This window comes from Watersipora subatra, chromosome 9 (assembly GCF_963576615.1).
Source record: "Watersipora subatra chromosome 9, tzWatSuba1.1, whole genome shotgun sequence".
Taxonomy (NCBI): domain Eukaryota; kingdom Metazoa; phylum Bryozoa; class Gymnolaemata; order Cheilostomatida; family Watersiporidae; genus Watersipora; species Watersipora subatra.
This window is the reverse complement of record NC_088716.1, coordinates 63,123,036-63,142,976: the sequence shown is the minus strand read 5'-3', so window position 1 is coordinate 63,142,976 and position 19,941 is coordinate 63,123,036. Positions and strand designations below refer to the sequence as shown.

Below are 19,941 nucleotides of genomic sequence, written 5' to 3'. Positions count from 1 at the left end.
TTCTGCCTATAGTGTATGAGTTATCTTTCACATAAAACACGTTCTGCCTATAGTGTATGAGTTATCTTTCACATAAAACACGTTCTGCCTATAGTGTACGAGTTATCTTTCACATAAAACACGTTCTGCCTATAGTGTACGAGTTATCTTTCACATAAAACACGTTCTGCCTATAGTGTACGAGTTATCTTTCACATAAAATACGTTCTGCCTATAGTGTACGAGTTATCTTTCACATAAAACACGTTCTGCTTATAGTATACCAGTTATCTTTCACATAAAACACGTTCTGCCTATAGTGTACGAGTTATCTTTCACATAAAACATGTTCTGCCTATAGTGTATGAGTTATCTTTCACATAAAACACGTTCTGCCTATTATAGTGCACCAAAAAGACTTCCCAGGTCATGTTTACTGATGGTCAGCTCTTGGGCAGACATGAATATGTTCTGTCAGTCTTATGACCAGGCATAAGGTCGGTTGCCATTAGCAACCGACTGCTGAGTCTTAGAAGCACCCAAATGTTTTGTAAATGAAAGAATTCCTGCGGGCGTCAGCCTCCCTTCCCAATAGGAAAGCGCGAGCTCGGAGGTAAACAAACGGTTCAGTGATGTAACATTTCAGACTTGGCTTTTCTCACCGCTGCTCTACTCTATTGCCACGTTCACAGCCAATTCATGCATAGAGTTATGCTAACCACTACCAGTTCATGTATAGAGTTATGCTAACCACTACCAGTTCATGCATAGAGTTATGCTAACCACTACCAGTTCATGCATAGAGTTATGCTAACCACTACCAGTACATGCATAGAGTTATGCTAACCACTACCAGTTCATGTATAGAGTTATGCTAACCACTACCAGTTCATGCATAGAGTTATGCTAACCACTACCAGTTCATGTATAGAGTTATGCTAACCACTACCAGTTCACGCATAGAGTTATGATAACTACCTAAATTTCACATTGACTAATAAACCAACTGCAGATCCACTCTAACCTCTAGTTCCTTTCATCTTGCTACTATATGTGCATATGTGACACTCTCATCACATGAGAGTTTAGCATCGTTTCCTATTCATAGCTTTAGATTCTCATCTATCAATAATGGTTTGGGGTACATTGAGAGCCTCCTCTGTGTTTATCATTTATGCTCAATGGTTGGGACACACCATGTGATGCTTGCCTATACTGAGATTTGATCACCAATCAAGCGCATTCCAATGACATGTTGCGGCTTTGCACCGAGAGTACTGACCTAGATCACTGCTTTTCTCATTCATAGCCATAGATTAGCTGCTACAGCCTCGAGTAAGGCTGCGTGTCACTCTAACTCGTAGCCTCTTTTTCATGAGCTGGCAGCGCTATATCTGCTATTAGTAGTTCTGCCCGGTTGGTTTACGGGTAAGTTAACTCAGCGTTCTCATTGGCTCACAACCATCCCTCGGTTTCTCCACTCTGTCTGCAAAATTGGAGAATTTTGGCAACTTTATCAAAGTTGCAATAAAATTGCTATAGTATAGATTTGTTAAAAGCAGCATATTGTGATTATATTATATTGTGATCTATACTGATAGAGTTTAGATTTTCCAGCGTTTCATATCAGTTTGTACATGAGCCAGGTTTAAGCATGCTGCACTGGGCTGTATCTATGTATCTATCATGCTGTACTGGGTTGCGTCTATAGATAACCTTTTATTGGCGTTAATAATCATCAACATAATCATGTTGTTTTGTTACGTGCCAAAAAACAGATAAGAAATGAAATGGCAGACAGCAGGAATTATTGAATGAGTTGAACAGATGTTAAAAGCTGGAAATCTACTAGTACTGCGGAGGAGTCCGGATAGTGAATTGTAGATCGTAGTAACAGAAAGTGTGTAAACTGAAACATACGATGGTGGATGTAGTATGTTGGTGTGACGGAATACAAAACAATGTTTGTCATATGTGTGGAAGGATAAATACATGTACAAATATTCTGGACAAAGTGTATGCAAGATTTTGTACGCAGTTTTTCTAAGCCCTTCAAAGTCGGGAGTTGTTTTTGATCAAGTCAGATCTCTAGATACGAAATTAATCCATCCAGGTATTTATGTCATCTGTCAAACTTATTGTATATTGGAGTAACTATTCTTATAAAAGTTTATTATATTCCGTTTGATAAGTTCTGCAGACCACAAACTTAACAATAAATATTTCAGGTAGGCCTACTTACATGTACCCTTGCTCGCATTAATACAAAATTTACAAAAAATAAATTATATGTAAGAAACTAAATAAATAAAATAATCATCTATATAAATCTTTGGCAGTTCATTTTTACGTTACGAGGTCAGGTCTAGCAGCGGTGACACAGGAAACGGAAATGTGTGTAGAGGTTATGTAGAGGTTATGGTAGAGGTTATGGTAGAGATACAGAACTAGTCACACATAAAATACACAAAAATTAAATTGATAGCGATAGTTGACATTATTTTTTGGTTTTATATTTGATATTTTTTGTCTTATCCCATTAATTATCTTGTTTAGTCACCCCACTATCCTGTCATTCTAGGCTCTCCAGGATAGTGTTTAGTCGCCCCACTATCCTGTCATTCTAGGCTCTCTTTTCTTTATAAAAGGTAATAAACGACGTCATCGACTTTTAAAGATGTGCGCTCATGTTTTTCTATAATTCCTTTACTGTAATTCTAAGGAACATGTGACATTCTATCTTATTTTTATATTTTTACCACTCACACCAGCCATCTTAAGATAGCTAGTGTGAAACGGGGTAAAGCTAGGAAAGGAGGCCTGAAGGGTAGAGTGAACAAATATAAAGCACTGGGTACCAATTTACAAAATATCCGCCGTTTCAAGACACCTTAGATAAGAATAAGAATTTACTGTGAATATCGAGACAAACTATTGCTTAAATGTTATAATGAATGCTGACACATTGGTATGTAAGGGATGATAAGTATGACTGGCCGCTGCCGCAGCGGTTTTGTTTATCTTATAACTCAATCAGCAGCTCAGCTGATAGTTCACTCGTGCCATCTTCATCTCTTGCATTTCCATCACTTATTTTGTTAAAAAGTAAGGCCATGGCTGGAAGAGAAACAAAATATATAGTTTTTTATTATTATCGTTAGAAATAAATATATAAAATAAATATATAATAAAGAGAAATAAATATATAATTTATATACAGCTCCTAGAGTATTTTATAGCGCTGTAAATAAATATTTTGGTACGCGGTAGAAGAATATCTGCAGACGTATTTTACAAGAATTACTTTAAATAAGAATGGAGGAGTTGCATTTAGTTTTGATGTTGAAAGTTCAGATTTAATATAGCTGTTACTGTAAGAAACTGCGCATTGACCTCTCGTACAAGAAAAGGCAGCATGCTGCTCGGAGCAAGTTTCTCTATAATACTCTAGCGCTGTCTCTACACGGTCTTTAATTCTCTGAAACACTTTCTATGTTGGAACCTCTTCAAAAACTTACCAATGTTAACAATAACTTGGACAAGTAAGTAAGTAGCAACAGCGAGTAAGTAACAGTAGTAAATTAACAAAGTGATAAAATGAAACTTTAAATTAGGTCACACTGCTAGGAGACAATACATGATTAATATTAAGGCTGAACCACTGAGGCAACGACCTAGTTAGTTGCATTAGTTAGTTGCACCTATTTAGGAATGCATTCTGGGTAAAATCAAATGACACAGTGTATCTGATCTGTGTCTCTGCGAAATGTCTATACCATAGATATATATACCTAGGTATATAGGTATATATATATAGGTATATAGGTATATATATAGGTATTTATATAGGTATATATATAGGTATATAGGTATATATATCTATGGTCTATACTGTCTGAATGTAGGCCATGTTATTGAGTTGGGCGACATATTTCCTCTGTAACTCAGGTTCTCTGTTGACTTTTAAGGAAGTACTTTATGCATTGCCAGCATTCATAGAGTAAGCATTCATAGAGTGAGCATTCATAGAGTCAGCATTCATAGAGTCAGAATTCATAGAGTCAGCATTCATAGAGTCAGCATTCATAGAGTCAGCATTCATAGAAGCAGCATTCATAGAGTCAGCATTCATAGAGTCAGCATTCATAGAGCTAGCAATCATAGAGTCAGCATTCATAGAGTCAGCTAGACTATTTGTATTCCACAGCATCAACTGAAAGGGCGACTACAAAGGCTGACTCTTTATTGCATCGATGTGTATCAGGGGCATCTAAACAGGCTGAGCATGTATATATGCTCATGTTTTCTTCAGAGCTCTTTATATCAAATGGTTATTGTTAAAATGTGTCTACACTGATTGTATATCAACCAATGTGGTTGCTTTTAAAAGGATATTTTGAACTCTTATTGGTTGTTAAGCGGAATTGAACCATAACTGTCACGAACAACTTTTATCGTATTTACTAGGTAAATCAGACATGCTGATTCCGATTTTGTACTCAAAATAAAGATTAGTCCACTAACTTTCAGAGTAATGAAGGCTTTTTTACAGCGTTTTAATATCGGTCTCGAAAACAACACGATCGGCACAACAAGCTCCGCCTATAAATACGTGGCGTAACCTAGCTTTTTAGGAACAGAAGTTATGTAAGGATGTTTAGACCGATTTAGAATAATAGAGATGGAAGTTTTAAAATCCATTAATATCTAAATTCAGCCTTAAAAATAATATCAGTCTTTTCTGAAAGGTAGATAAGCTATTTAGCATTGCATATTTAAAAAAGTGCGATAACAACGCTAGCTTGTGACAAAACCACGCTTTTTGAGCTCATTTTTCTCGGCGTTCAGCCCATTTAAACATCATGTAACAAGCTACGAGCAATTTTAAATAGTTTATATACCTTTCATAAAAAACTGAAATTATTTTACAGGCTGGATTTAGATAATAATGGGTTTTAAGACACCCATCTCTATTATTCTAAATCGGGCTAAACATTCCTAACTTCTGTTCCTGAAAAAGCTAGGTTTCGTCACATATTTATGGGCGGAGCTTGTAATGCCGATTGTGTTGTTTTCGAAACGGATATTGAAATGCTTTAAAAAAGCCTAAATGACTTTGAAGGTTAGTGGACCAATCTTTATTTTGAGTACAAAATTGAAATCAGCGTGGCTGATTTACTTAGAATATACGATAAAAGTTGTACGTGACAGTTATGGTTTAACCAATGAGTTGCGAGCGATAAACTGTTTTGATGCCTTCCGATGCATCCACTAAACAGATTGCATAAAACACTGAGTGGAATAGCTGTGGTGCAACTACCTGCTCTCGCTTGTCAGAACCCTGGATTACAAAACTGACCATGCGTAAAGTGTAGTAAATTTTCTAGTATGTTACAGTAGTAAACACCTGGATGAGAACAAAGTAATAAATTTAACTGCAGTTATTCACTATTAAATTGGTTATATCATATTTACAGGCTTTGAAGGGATGAGTCAGGAGCCTCAGGTCATCGGAGTTTACCCACGGCTATCTAATCCTATCGGGTTTGAGGATTCAACTGCTGATCCCCAGTCCCCTACCACGAGCCAGCTACGTACGTTCCCATGCTATGGCTAATTACCATATAAACTAATTTCCGTATTTTTATTTTACTCCAATTTATTTTGATTTATGCGTTAGACCAGTTCATGCAGAATTATGTGGTTTTTTATGAACAAGTCAATAATCCATGGTGACTAGGTCTTTGACCTCAGCCAGAACTTACACATGTGCACCAGAGATTGGAGGCCGTGTAGTAACAAGTGACCTACTGGTGATTAGCAAATGCTGGGTTGCCAGAGTAACATTCATATAAACTTATGGTGGTATCTGGGAAGATAAAACAGTGGAGTGTACATCTAGTCATCACTGATGGCAGCATGAATGAATGCGTTTTGTGATCAATACCACTGACAACAAAAGAGAGTGCAGTTTTCAGACTAACAACAACTAAATCTTTGAGCACTTGGGCTAACAGCAATTCTTGTGGGCTTTCAGATCGATAGTAAAGTTTTCTAGCGCAGTAGAACTAGGGTAGAACAACAGTAAAACTAGGGTGAACAACAGTAAAGCTTAGGTGAACAACAGTAAAGCTAAGGTGAACAACAGTAAAGCTAGGGTAGAACAACAGTAAAACTAGGGTGAACAACAGTAAAGCTAGGGTGAACAACAGTAAAGCTTAGGTGAACAACAATAAAGCTAGGGTGAGCAACAGAAAAGCTAGGGTGAACAACAGTAAAACTAGGGGGAACAACAGTAAAGCTAGGGTGAACAACAGTAAAGCTTAGGTGAACAACAATAAAGCTAGGGTGAGCAACAGTAAAGCTAGGGTGAACAACAGTAAAGCTAGAGTGAACAGCAGTAAAGCTAGAGTGAACAACAGTAAAGCTAGGGTGAGCAACAGTAAAGCTAGGGTGAACAACAGTAAAGCTAGGGTGAACAACAGTAAAGCTAGAGCGAACAACAGTAAAGCTAGGGTGAACAACAGTAAAGCTAGGGTGAACAACAGTAAAGCTAGGGTGAACAACAGTAAAGCTCAGGTGAACAACAGTAAAGCTAGGGTGAACAACAGTAAAGCTAGAGCGAACAACAGTAAAGCTAGGGTGAACAACAGTAAAGCTAGGGTGAACAACAGTAAAGCTAGGGTGAACAACAGTAAAGCTCAGGTGAACAACAGTAAAGCTAGGGTGAACAACAGTAAAGCTAGGGGGAACAACAGTAAAGCTAGGGTAGACAACAGTAAAGCTAGGGTAAACAACAGTAAAGCTAGGGTGAACAACAGAGGTGTCTGTGCTCGTAGATTACCAATAGGAATACTTGATTGCTTCTGTTAACGTTTTAGAGAATGTGGCTACATCAGGATTGTGAAGTATTCACATTGTGTATCAGTAGATGCATGTTCACAGTTATAATTTCCATATGATTTTCAATTCCAATGACTAGTAGAGTGAAGCAAGTTTTTTTGATTTCATCCATTTGTCTTTGTTACTCTGTTGCGCAGGAAGCTGCTCGTTACTAAGTTGCACAGGAAGCTGTTTTAGAAAATTTATACAAATCAAAACATCAAGTCGTAATAGAAATGAAAAAACACAGTTTCTTACAAATGCTGATGAGTAGTTGAATAGAAATAACACCTAAAGTATGTTATCTTTTAGCAGCAGCAAGATGGCATTTATGATGACAGATTTTATGTTATAAGGACAGTAAAATACATGTAAATTGCCTAATCCATGCCAAGATCTTCTCAAACTCACCCCTTTAGCCATACAAAAAAGAAAAACTTGACCTAACCTTTTTACTTTGAGGGTTGTACCATACTACTACTGGGCTGTACCGTAGTATTATTGGTTTGCTTCAACAACTTCTCTCACTTTTCTGATCAATCTCACCGGTTTTATAGACGATTATTGCGGTAATTTTACGGTGAGTTGATGAGAACTGCACATCTTCAACATTCATTTACAACGATTTGCTTAGTTTTTCTAAACAGCAAAGTCTATTCTGGAAAGTAAAACTAATAACGAATATTTTATTCGCCTACAATAAAGCAAAACAACAAAATATTTTGACTATAAAAAACTGTACGACCTGTTCGTCGTTTATCTGTATCCAGAGGTTAAGGTTAGGATAAAAAACAACTTTTGACGATACTCCGACTCGTGGCATCTAGGTTGGTAGACTGACGCTGTAACATTTGCACCAATCGACCGCCTTTAAGTATTTATTAACGATTGCGCAGCTACCTATTCTGTTTTGTCGACACATCTGATGATCTATCATGACAAACTATAATGTCATGGAAGTTGTATACTTAATAGATACACCGCTATAAGTGCAGCGAGATAGATTAATATTAAAATCGAATTTGAGAACTCGCCCGACTTAACACTTTACGTTATATGAAATTTTTGATGTAGTACGAAGCAAAAACTTCACATAAATTCTTTACGTTATCTGGAATTTACGTTATAGGAGCGTCTACTGTATTCTCGTCCACAGCTGCCTCAGCTTACAAGTTGTACTTGAGTTTAAAACTATAACTTCTGTTACTGCGCCTCTGATTGGCCACTTTTTATGAGAAAAGACAAATGGCACACGCTGTTGCTTTTTAATTTACAGTTTAGTTCACAGAGTGACCTATAAATTCATATCAATTACTTCATCGTTTCTCGCGGTTTAATAAAATACGGCTCTCATATTTCATACGATTCACTATCACTGATAATGCTGACTCATGCAGCTCTAAGTAAAAGGTTAAACTGAGAAGAGGGAAAAATCCAAGTAGAAAACAAGAACTTGTTGAGAAGTTCCCAAACAGAATGAAGGGATTTGAGAATATATTCTAATATCAGAGACTATGGTAAAAGTTCAAAGACACCTTCACTATAGTAGATCATGATTAAATTAGGTTTGGAACTTTTCAGCACTTTCGATTACTGTAGAAGCGGTAAGCAGCGTGCTGTCGGGGAGGGAGGGAGATAACTTTAACTTAAGGTTTCCTGATGCATTCTTTATCAGCGAACAGGCATGTCATTGTTTACCTTCCACAAGCAGTCAAGATAGTGACTCTAAGAGCTGTGTGGGAGGAAGCCAATTTTAGCTCTAAATTGCGCCACTTACAGAGACAGGACAGCGAGATTATACCCATAATAATTGATTAGCTATCAAGTGAATCGGTGCTCAACCAGGTGCATTATCTTTAATATCCAGCTTTCATCCACGCTGACAGCATCAGCACTCTTCTTTAGTGTGTGAGATGTTGTTATTGCATCTTCTAGTTTCCTGTCCAGCAGCCTAGTGTTTTCAGTGCTAAGCAGTGCTGGTGTTATCTGATACAATGGAAAGGTAGTCCCGCCTAGTACTGACAGTACTAGTACTGACAGTACTAGTGCTGACAGTACTAGTACTGACAGCACTAGTATTGACAGCACTAGTACTGATAGCACTAGTACTGTCAGTACTAGTACTGATAGCACTAGTGTTGTCAGTACTAGTACTGACAGCACTAGTACTGACAGTACTAGTGCTGTAAGTACTAGTGCTGTCAGTACTAGTACTGATAGTACTAGTGCTGTCAGTACTAGTGCTGTCAGTACTAGTACTGACAGTACTAGTGCTATCAGTACTAGTGCTGTCAGTACTAGTGCTGTCAGTACTAGTACTGACAGCACTAGTACTGACAGCACTAGTACTGTCAGTACTAGTATTATCAATACAGGTACTGATAATACTAGTACTGACTGCACTAGTACTGATAGTACTAGTGCAGTCAGTGCCATGATGTTAAGCCTTTAACACTCACGGCTATGAGTGTTAAAGGCTCTATGATGTTGAGCCTATCCATTTAGTTACTCAAAACTCTAGGAACTCCAAGAAAATCAAAAAAGCTCAGTGGTGTAGCTATGCAAACCAAACAGTTGCTGGCGAGTATCAAGGTCAAAGCCATTTCGTTTACTTTGAGTTTTTTGTAATTTTTTTATAAATTATATTTGTATGCCAGCTAATCGTTTTACTTTTTAATATACTTCCATTCATCAATTCCAGTGTACATTTTATAATTCCATGCATAGCATTTTTTACTTAAGACGTTCATGTTGATTATTTATAATATTATATAGGAAACAACCCTCTGAGTGTTATTTACATTGGGGAGTTGTCCTATCTCAGCTAAATATTTATTCAATTTTACAGTCTCCTTCTTATTCTGCTCCAAGCTCTTTGCTTTTAGTGACCAACCAGGATAAATCACAGATTAATAAGTTTTTGGTCGATAGTTCGCGGGTCAACAAGCTCACAGGTCGATAGTTCACAGGTCAACAGGCTCACAGGTCGATAGTTCACAGGTCAACAAGCTCACAGGTCGATAGTTCACAGGTCAACAAGCTCATAGGTCGATAGTTTACAGGTCAACAGGCTCACAGGTTAATAGTAGGTTGACCAACTGCTCAGAACTTTTTCACAGTTTGAGTGTTTTATAAAATGGGTGTTAAGGTTTAAAAATCTGTCTAGCTTGAAAGAGCTGACATACATTTTGGTGATGTGATGGCCTGCAAGATTGGCTGCTGACCCGTATAGGGGCACTTGCGACACCTGTGGCACCTGAGACACCTGCGGTATCATAGCTGATCATGATCATCATTCTCAGCAAAGGGAAATAAGCGGCAGTTTAAAGGAGCAGCATATGTTGCTGCCACCAAAAGGATATACGAGGATACAAAAGGATATACAAAAGGATATACTCGTATAACACACATCACATGCTTTGTAGAAGTCACATAAAGTGGTGATTACCTTCTTGAAGCCTCTTGTACCTCCTTTTCCTCTACTGAAAAAGTAAGCTATAAATTGCTAGTGGTGCAACAGAAAAGAGCTTTGACCACTATTTTATGCAGCAAAACCTTTTAGACAACTTCTATGAACTAATTAATAACTTTTCAATTACAACTGTTTTTACCAAGTATTATATAGAAATATATTATAATGATCATATTAGAGTTTTTATCATTTTTCTCTCACCATATTTTATTTATGAACGTGGGTTGCTAAGGAAAACATAAGAGGATGAACGCGGGTTGCTAAGGAAAACATAAGAGGCCCATAAAACAGATTTGCTTATGATCTTTTTTCAAATAAATTTTATGGATTTAAACTAAAGGTATTGGGTCAGGGTTGGACAACTCCCTGTTTAAAAGGCTGTTTGGTAATAAAATGTGAATGTTGGAAACTGGAAGATTGCATCAGCACAAGCATATAATTTATGTCAGCTCAAAACATAACAGATATAAATAGAAGAGTTATCAACCTCTATTTCTCATACCACAACTATCACCCAGATACAATATCAATGACCACCATCAGTACCTTTGGGAAACATGCTGGCGCCTGCCCACTTTTGACATTCCACAACCTATCGTCTAAGCCGGTAAATGTATGACATCAGTTACATGGTGACATATGACCCGCCATCATTTACTTATTAAGAACTCATTTGCTAGACATCTAGGTATGCACCCCTTATCAAACTTAACCTGTTTCAGAAGTTTATCCACCATCAGATGCTGTCTATGAATTCTAATATTACCTTATTTAGTTTTATATTGAAATGCCCAGAAACTACCTGCATCTGAGAAAACTGGTATACAACTCTAAAAGTTGCATTTTAAAGGGTTGTAGTTTGTGTGGCGTGTGCGTTATCTCCCCTGCTTTGTGTGTTCGCTTTGTCTGCCGTATCATATACCATTAGAAGTGGAGCACAAGATAGCAAAGAGATATTTCATCAACTGCTTGAGAAACAGCAAAAGAAGGAGCCACGAGTTGAGAATGAGCCACAAGCTGTTTTGAGTTTTTGAGAATTAGTAAAACACGCTTAGGTTACGGTTAGTGCGAGAGCTTGCGAGTGTCAATAATGCTGCTTCTCATGTAATAAGTTTGAATTGAAACCACATTTGTGTAGAAAGTGTAGCGTGTAAATTCTCAACAGGTATTATTTTTCAGAACTCCTCATTAGTTGTTAACTTTATTCATGCAACGAGAAAGTCCAGAGGCCTGACCAGTACATGTCTGTCTCCCCGCGCACAGACGTAGGTTAAACCCTGCCCTACCTTATAAATATTAACTGTTGTTATTATGGAAGACGTCTAAACTCATGACTTTCCATGCATGACTGCCCCTCACGTGTCTCCTGGGCCTCAGCAATTCAGCCGTAAATACATTAATAACTATCCATTTGGTTGCTTGGAAGACCTCCAAATGTGTAGGTGACGGAAAGGCACCCGCTATACTAGGTCACTGTTCCTTTCCTGTTGTAGCTCTGCAGTCCTACAGAGTCGGTAAGTATTGCACTGCTAGTAGGTCTAGAGCTTTAACTTTCATGCTTGCAAGCTTTGCTAAGAGTGTTAGGGGCGTTGAGCTTCTTATAGCTTGAGAGAGAGATGAGGAATGAAGGCTACACCGGGTTATGTGCCTGTGCATCTGATGAGGGGCTTCCTCATGCGATAGTTCATCTTGACTGGCACCAAACCAAAAATGTCAACCTTTCAGCAATTTGAAATAAACAGCTACACTTATTAAACATCTTATTCTCATAAACCTTAAAATATATAAACTACTAACTTTTTAAAGTGACAAAATGATGGAGATTGAGTTTAGTTTTTCGAGCTACAAACTTGCAACTTTGGCTGCAGTTTCGTTGCTTCCACTTCCTGTACACTCTTGCCTCGCTCTATACTTCCTTTAAAAGCCGCTGCCAGATCTATGGCAAAATGGTAGATAGATATTGCTAGCTACCGACAGTGAATAGCTCGTTGTCACATTGTAGATGATAATGAAATGGAACTAGAGGGTAAGACATCTGTGTCTTCATACCTTTGACTTAGTTCAGCTGCCAGATTACTACTTACTTATCTTTCACGCAGACACTAAAGACAATTACATCTCGTAGTCTTTGATGAAAGTACATGGATCTAAGGCTAGATGGTGGCAGAAATCAATCTGTTGTAGCAGTGTTGTCGCATGTGTTCATAGCCGTGCTAGCGATAAGATGTGTCATGTGACGTCCATTCCAATACTCAGCAGGTGTTGTGCATATGATTTGTGTTCTGTGCAGACTAGGTTGCTAACTTAGCTAATAGTTGAACTATAATGCACGGCAGAGGAAACATTAATCAACACGATCCTTAAAATTGCGCAATAGAAACTAAATGAGGGGTCACGAGGATAAGCTTAAGTGTGGGACTAACCTGCTAATGCTCATCCCTCTTTCAATACTGACCATCATATTTTTGAGCAGAGCGATCTGAATTTGAGATGGAGGAGCATCCTGCCGCTGTCTTTTCACCGGGTATGCAAGCCAGCGTCAGTGCTAGCACAGGCTGCTCAGGGAAAAGAGAACATTCATTTATAAGTTACAGTTTCGCATTAACATTTGCACATTTAGAGAATCTCAAAGAAAAACTGAAAAAAATATTGTACTTTTTTAAAAGCTCTCAGCTTGTCAAAAAAATATTTAAATACTTCTGTGTGGTTTCTATTTGGGCCTCACTTTTAGCTGTATAAATGTCAAAAATTGTACTTTTCTCTGAATGGTCTCTTTGCCGATCTGAAATGATTGCTTGCTAGTACTGCAATGTTATGCTGTAACTGTGACACTAAGCTGTAACCATAATATTACACTGTAATTATACCATTCTTTAACCGGAAGAGTGACTCACAAATTGTCCAATCGAACTATCCAATCATATTTGGCTTAGGTCAGAGGGAAATATTGCTTCTGGGAGTCGTCTTTCCGGGGTTGGAGCTGCTCACCTTCTACTTACTCGATTTTCTACCCTCCTTTTTGTTATTTGTACTTTTATCTAGCAGTTCCTGTAGTTGCTGCACCGAAGGTAAACAAAGGTCTGCACTCAGTGAGAAATACAGGCTGGATTGTGGGAGCTAAAGCTCTGTGTTTAAGTAGCAAAGATAAAGATATGTTACCAAGCAACAGTCATGTTATTTATTTCACTAAGCTCGCTATTTTGCTATGTTTTCATTATTTTATTTTAAAAATTTAATTTAAAAATTTACACTGCCGTTCCTTGTCGGTCTGTTAGCTTTTCTCTACAATAGCCTGTTACTGATCATTTACTCGTCAGAGCTTCATGGGCTGATAACTACCATTGATCTAGTTAGACACTTTAAACAATTAAACACTGTGGAAGGGCACTAGAATACTCGAGGCTTTAGGAATGGGAGAGGTTCACGAGCTGGGGGAACAACTTCAGTTAGAAGAGAGGGGAAGGTAAAGGGGAAGGGAAAGGGAGAGACTTGAGAGGTTTGGAGAGGGAAGGACTCAAGATGTGTTGAAAGGGATAGACCTGAAGCTTGAGACTTGAACAAGTTGTAATTACCTATAAGTAGATGTATGTTAGGTTGGCATCCCACCAGACTTAATTGTAAGAGTAACACCTCATTGACAAGGAAGTGTCACACTCTTAACAGTAAACAGATTTGCTGGCCCAAGCTTTGAGTTTGTTACACACATATTTTGTTAAGTAACTTCCTCAACTTTCACCTTGACCTCATTAGAATAAGATAACATCAGCTACGAGTGATGCTTTTATGTTATGAGATGCATATTGTATGATTGTCATATACAGTAGTTTTTATGCCATAAACCACTCAGGAGCTTGTCTGGTCCCTAGACGATCTCAAAAATAGTACTTGTTACCATTAAGGGAAACTTCAGGAGTATAATGCATAGATCTATGTTCTATTCTCTCTTTGCACACATAACATAACCCTTGAATTAATATGACTGATCGCTTCTGATTCCTTCCCTGCAAACCTGCAAGCAAGCACCTGTTATGCCTGTCATACCTGTCTAACGAGTCACTGATTCTAATGCTTAGCGATGGAGAGCGAGAAGGCTTCACTCGTAAAAGATGACAACGGCGGATACGGTGGAGCTTCTTCTGTAAATGACGTCGTCATCGGCATCAATAATGCTGACGAGGTAATTGCATAATTTCATCTCTCATTCTCATGAATTATATTTGCTAAGGTTTTTTAATTTGAGGGAACACGACTAACAAGGGAATAGGTTAACTTTTGGCTGTAGCCGTTGGTCATGATAATACCATTAGCCTGTTTAAGAAACTATGAGCGCTGGTGCTGGTACCCTTCCATCTAGATATGATAAGCGTACAGTCTAGTTGTACTAGTGCACTAGTAGCAGTAGCCTGTCTTGACAAGCTGTTGTTTTTGCGTAGTTGTCCCCCGTCGAGCGGCGAGCAACTGTTGTTGCTCGCCGCTCGACGGGGGGACAACTACGCAAAAACAACAGCTTGTCAAGACAGGCTATAGTAGCAGGTGATCGGTTGGTTTTTTACTCAAATAGTCTTTTTTGTACATTCCGTACAGAAATAAACTGTACAGTCTGCACAGACTTTCTGTTTGTCGATTTTCTGTACAGAACTGTCTGTTCCTCTATTTCTGCAGCTAATCTCCATGTGTTTTAACCTTAATGTTAGTTTGAGCCCTTATACTAATACTGCGTTTGACTACGCTTGTCTTTTTAGAGTAGTGGACCTGTCCGGGTAGGTACAGCCCATAGACCTACTTTCTGTAGCACAGCATTGGAAGGTTACAGCAAACAACTATTTAAAATCATATTCGTTGTGCTCGTGCAGTGACCATATAACTGATTGTGTGAGTGAATGTAGCCAGACACATCGCTGCTACTCTGGTTTCTTTAAGCACCTTGACCTTGACCTTTTAGTTCTGTAAATATGCCAACTATAGTCCTCTTGGTGAGAGACGAGAATGACCGCTGTTGTCCTATCTATCCCGCTACTTTGCGTCCAGCATATCAAAGCTTACAGTTATGCCCTATCTTAGTATTGTTTTGTTTTCGACCACCGGCCAGACGTCGCGCCCATATTGTACCAGACGTCGCGCCCATATTGTACCAGACGTCGCACCCATATTGTACCAGACGTCGCACCCATATTGTTCCGTACATTGTTTAAAGATAGGCTTGGGTTTTACACTCTAACACCCCTTCCTGACTTTGAGCAGTTTTGTTTGTGTGGGTTGAGCTTGTGAATAATAAGTTTGTGATTGTTGTGCATGCACTTCTACTGCACTCCCGCTTCTACAAATCTCCCACTTGTACAATGTAACACCGATCGCTTCAACAGATCAATGAGAAATGCTTTGATAAGAGAATATTTATACTATCCAAACTTCATTTAAATTCCATTGCATGTTTCTTACTTGTAAGGGTATGTTCAGAAGTAAGTGTTAATGGAAGTTGTGTAAGGCTAAATGTAAACAAGAAAAATTCAAGAGCCACCATCTATAAGTTATTATGATTTGTAATTTGTGTTACATATTACCTTTTATGTAACTACATTCAACTATCACTTATATATTGATACATGAAGGTATCTAACAAGCTGAAAGCATTGCTTGCTGAGAATACTAAGTCTTGTCACCTGAAAATACTTGTTACCTGACAATACTTGTCACCTGACAATACTTGTCACCTGACAATACTTGTCACCTGACAATACTTGTCACCTGACAATACTTGTCACCTGACAATACTTGTCACCTGACAATACTTGTCACCTGACAATACTTGTCACCTGACAATACCTGTCACCTGACAATACTTGTCACCTGACAATACTTGTCCTGACAATACTTGTCACCTGACAGTACTTGTCACCTGACAGAACTTGTCACCTGACAATGCTTGTCACCTGACAATATTTGTCACCTGATAATACTTGTCACCTGACAATACTAGTCCCCTGACAATAGTTGTCACCTGACAATACTTGCCACCTGACAATACTTGTCACATGACAATACTTGTCACCTGACAATACTTGTCACCTGACAATACTTGTCACCTGACAATACTTGTCACCTGACAATACTAGCCACCTGACAATACTTGTCACCTGACAATACTTGTCACCTGACAATACTTGTCACCTGACAATACTTGTCACCAGACAATACTAGTCACCTGACAATACTTGTCACCTGACAATACTTGTCACCTGACAATACTAGCCACCTGACAATACTTGTCACCTGACAATACTTGTCACCTGACAATACTTGTCACCTGACAATACTTGTCACCTGACAATACTTGTCACCTGACAATACTTGTCACCTGACAATACTTGTCACCTGACAATACTTGTCACCTGACAATACTTGTCACCTGACAACAATGCCATCAACTAAAATGTCCAGAAGTTTTACGCTATTAACTGTCAATGCACATTGTGGTTCAAAGATTTAAAAATTGTAGTTCCCCTCTGTCAAACAGACTTTGTTTAAACTTGTTCAACACTTGGGCTGACTCATAAATATTTGATTATATTTTTCTTGTCTAGAATGAAGTACCAGATAGAGAGTCGCTCATGTTCAGAGATGGAGAAAGGAGAATAGATTATGTCCTCGCATATCAAGACATAAAAGATGCAGAAGATATAGAGAAACGAGAGAAGTTTTTTGAGGAGCTGAAGGAAAAGGGTGTCGAACTGGAAATTGAAGATAAAAAGGTTTCAAAACTTTTGAAATACTTTCTAATATACTTTTTATTTTTAGGCTATTAAATAGTTTTTTATAATTTTTGACCGTTATTAACTAGGAATTTCACTGTCATACAGCCCACGACCAAAATGATAATGAAAAAAAGAAAGGGTACTACTGGTTGAAAAATGCAATATTAGCAGTCAAATGGCACTGCAGTGCAATAGGAGAACTGCAATGGTAGCTGCAATGGTAGCTGTAATGCACTGGGTGTTATTATGTACAACAAACAGCAATAATGAAAGGAAAAGATTATATGTTTATATCTTTCCCTGCAATAGGAGAAATGCAATATTAGAAGTAAAATGGCAAGCTGCTGTGTAATATACATATATATATATATATATATATATATATATATATATATATATATATATATATATATATATATATATATATAGCTTGGGGGGAGGCTGTATATCATTGGTCATAGCAACCAATATCAAGAAGTTGTGATATTTATCTAGATTTCTGTATTTATATCTAAAGAATTATGCTGAATTTAAACAGATTTTAGTCGATTGTCATAGAAATAGATGTATATCTATAAGAAAATGTAGGCCTATCACTTAATTTTGCAGGTATTAAAAATGGCTTGGCAGTACTGCAATATTGAGCACAGCTGTAGTACCATCAACAAAATTTTTAGAAAAATAATAACAGTAACATATTGCACACCATCGGTCACTATATACTTCGATCTTGTAAATTCGAATAATTATTCTTATAACTAAATCTTATAAAATCGAATAATTATTCTTACAATTAAATATTGTAATAATCTTATAGGTAATATTGTGAGAATTGTTAGAAAAATATCATCATAATGTCCTTTATTTTTACTGCTTTTGACATCAGTTGGAATATCAAAATACTCATTATAAGTGCCCAAAATGTCAGAATCCCGTAGAATCAGCAAAAAAGAAACGATTACTTTTCATTACTTTTACGTTAATTACAGAAATCTCTGACAATTAGACAATGCCATAGACTGGTGAAATGTGCACGTTTTTCTTGTGAAATGCGCACGACTTAATAGTTCTACTATTTGTCGCACTGCCTTATTGACGTTTCGTTAGCCGGTCTTTATTTTGATTAGAAAAAGCTTGTCAAATTTTTATCGCGATTTTTGGCCAAAATAGTCTGTCTATTTATGTATAATCCGATCAGATGGTTTAGTTTTAAGATATTGCAGTAACCTTTCAAAGACTTGATAACATATTTAAATATGTTTATATGTGTTTTGTATCATCATTATACTTAAACGACTCTACACAAAAATGGTTAAATTTGTTGATGAGATTTCGGTACAAGGGTTTGCGACAGTGTTGATGAATAATTTTTGTGAGTTTTTTGCACATATGCATTTATCATAAATCTCCCAAACAATCTACAATCTGACTATAATTAGATACAAAATATGATGAAATACTATCTTATTTCCAGAACGCTAGCACATTTCCTCACTCCGCTATTTTCTTATTTGTATTTTAGTTTTCCCAAGACATGGCCACCTACTACTGTAAAGTTCACATGCCCTGGAAACTCTGCCTCGTCTACGCCGAAGTTCTCAAAATCAAGATGCCTATTCGGGTAAGTCAACTCTGTTATTCTGGAAGTATGTCAACTCTGTTATTCTGGAAGTATGTCAACCTTGTTATTTTAAAAGTAAGTCATCGCCGTTATTCTGAAAGTAAGTCAGCTCTGTTGTTCTGGTATTGTGGGAGTGAAGGCCTGACTACACCCACCAATGGAATCCATCACTGACATGTCGTGCAAATATTTTGTTGCCACTACAGCCACACCGGCAGCCACTACCGGCAGCCACTACCGACGCTACTAAATGATTGGCGTCATGTTGAAAAATATATTAAACGCTTACTTGCAACCTTACATTCTTAAAGGTTGACTTGCAAGAAAATTCACATTACAGTTATTTGGTATCAAAAGGTTCACCATGTCTTACTCTACTGTGTTGTAGGTGCCAAATATGTGGAAATGTGATTACAAGCTCTTAAAAGCTAAAAAACGAACAATTAATCGCAGTCACATGAGACCGCCGTAGTTTGGATTCTTTTTCCAAAACGGCTCAAATGGGACGTAGTTGTAGGAGATGGCTTCTGTTTACACTTTCATGCAACCTTATTCGTCGAACTATTTTCACAATTATACTTCACACATTCAATAAAACCATGTCTATTGTTCTTACGCGTCTGTTTTATCGTCATTGTAATGCTGTCACTTTTAGCAGTGATATCTTATAACTTACCGTAAAAATTCGTTTAATTTTTAACCTTAGCTCGAAGGAGTACATATCATTGTTTGATAATCATGACGAGGCTGTTGGTCACTTGTGATAATCGAAAAGCGCTGCAGAAATTATTTGCGAAGTATTGGGTCGCATGATCAGATTACGACTTGACAATTAGATCAAGCCGAAATAAAACTGTAAAGTAGCGAGCATCTATATTTGATACGGGGTCTTCGGTAAAACCCGAAGTGTTTGTCATAAACTAGTGCTACGACAAGCTTTATATTGAGCTTTTTATTGGCCTTTCAATTCACGCGAGAACATCACGTGACAAGACAATAACCAAATGTAATGACTACGTCAGAGAAATAAAGAGATTCCAATCTACGGCGGCTTTTCGTTTTTTTAGCTTTTAAGAGCTTGTAATCACATTTCCACATATTTTGCACCTACAACACAACAGAGTAAGACACGGTGAATCTTTTGATACTAATTAACTGTAATGTGAATTTTGTTGCAAGTCAACCTTTAAAACTATTCTAATTCTATTCTAATATTGTTGCTGAAGTATCGTTAG

General features: G+C 37.6%; 1 protein-coding gene across 4 annotated transcripts in view; it reads left to right on the top strand.

Annotated features, from left to right (window-relative positions):
- LOC137404442 (anoctamin-4-like) overlaps positions 1 to 19,941 on the top strand; it is a 46,374-nt gene that overhangs the window by 12,698 nt on the left and 13,735 nt on the right. Inside the window, exons 2-8 of one of the 4 annotated variants that reach the window (XM_068090647.1) lie at positions 5,457 to 5,573; positions 11,827 to 11,847; positions 12,336 to 12,359; positions 14,407 to 14,510; positions 15,076 to 15,093; positions 16,915 to 17,082; positions 18,608 to 18,706. In XM_068090647.1, coding sequence (XP_067946748.1) covers positions 5,457 to 5,573; positions 11,827 to 11,847; positions 12,336 to 12,359; positions 14,407 to 14,510; positions 15,076 to 15,093; positions 16,915 to 17,082; positions 18,608 to 18,706 — 551 coding nt within the window. The remainder of the gene's footprint in view (positions 1 to 5,456; positions 5,574 to 11,826; positions 11,848 to 12,335; positions 12,360 to 14,406; positions 14,511 to 15,075; positions 15,094 to 16,914; positions 17,083 to 18,607; positions 18,707 to 19,941) is intronic. The other 3 variants (XM_068090649.1, XM_068090648.1, XM_068090650.1) reach the window with 3 other exon arrangements.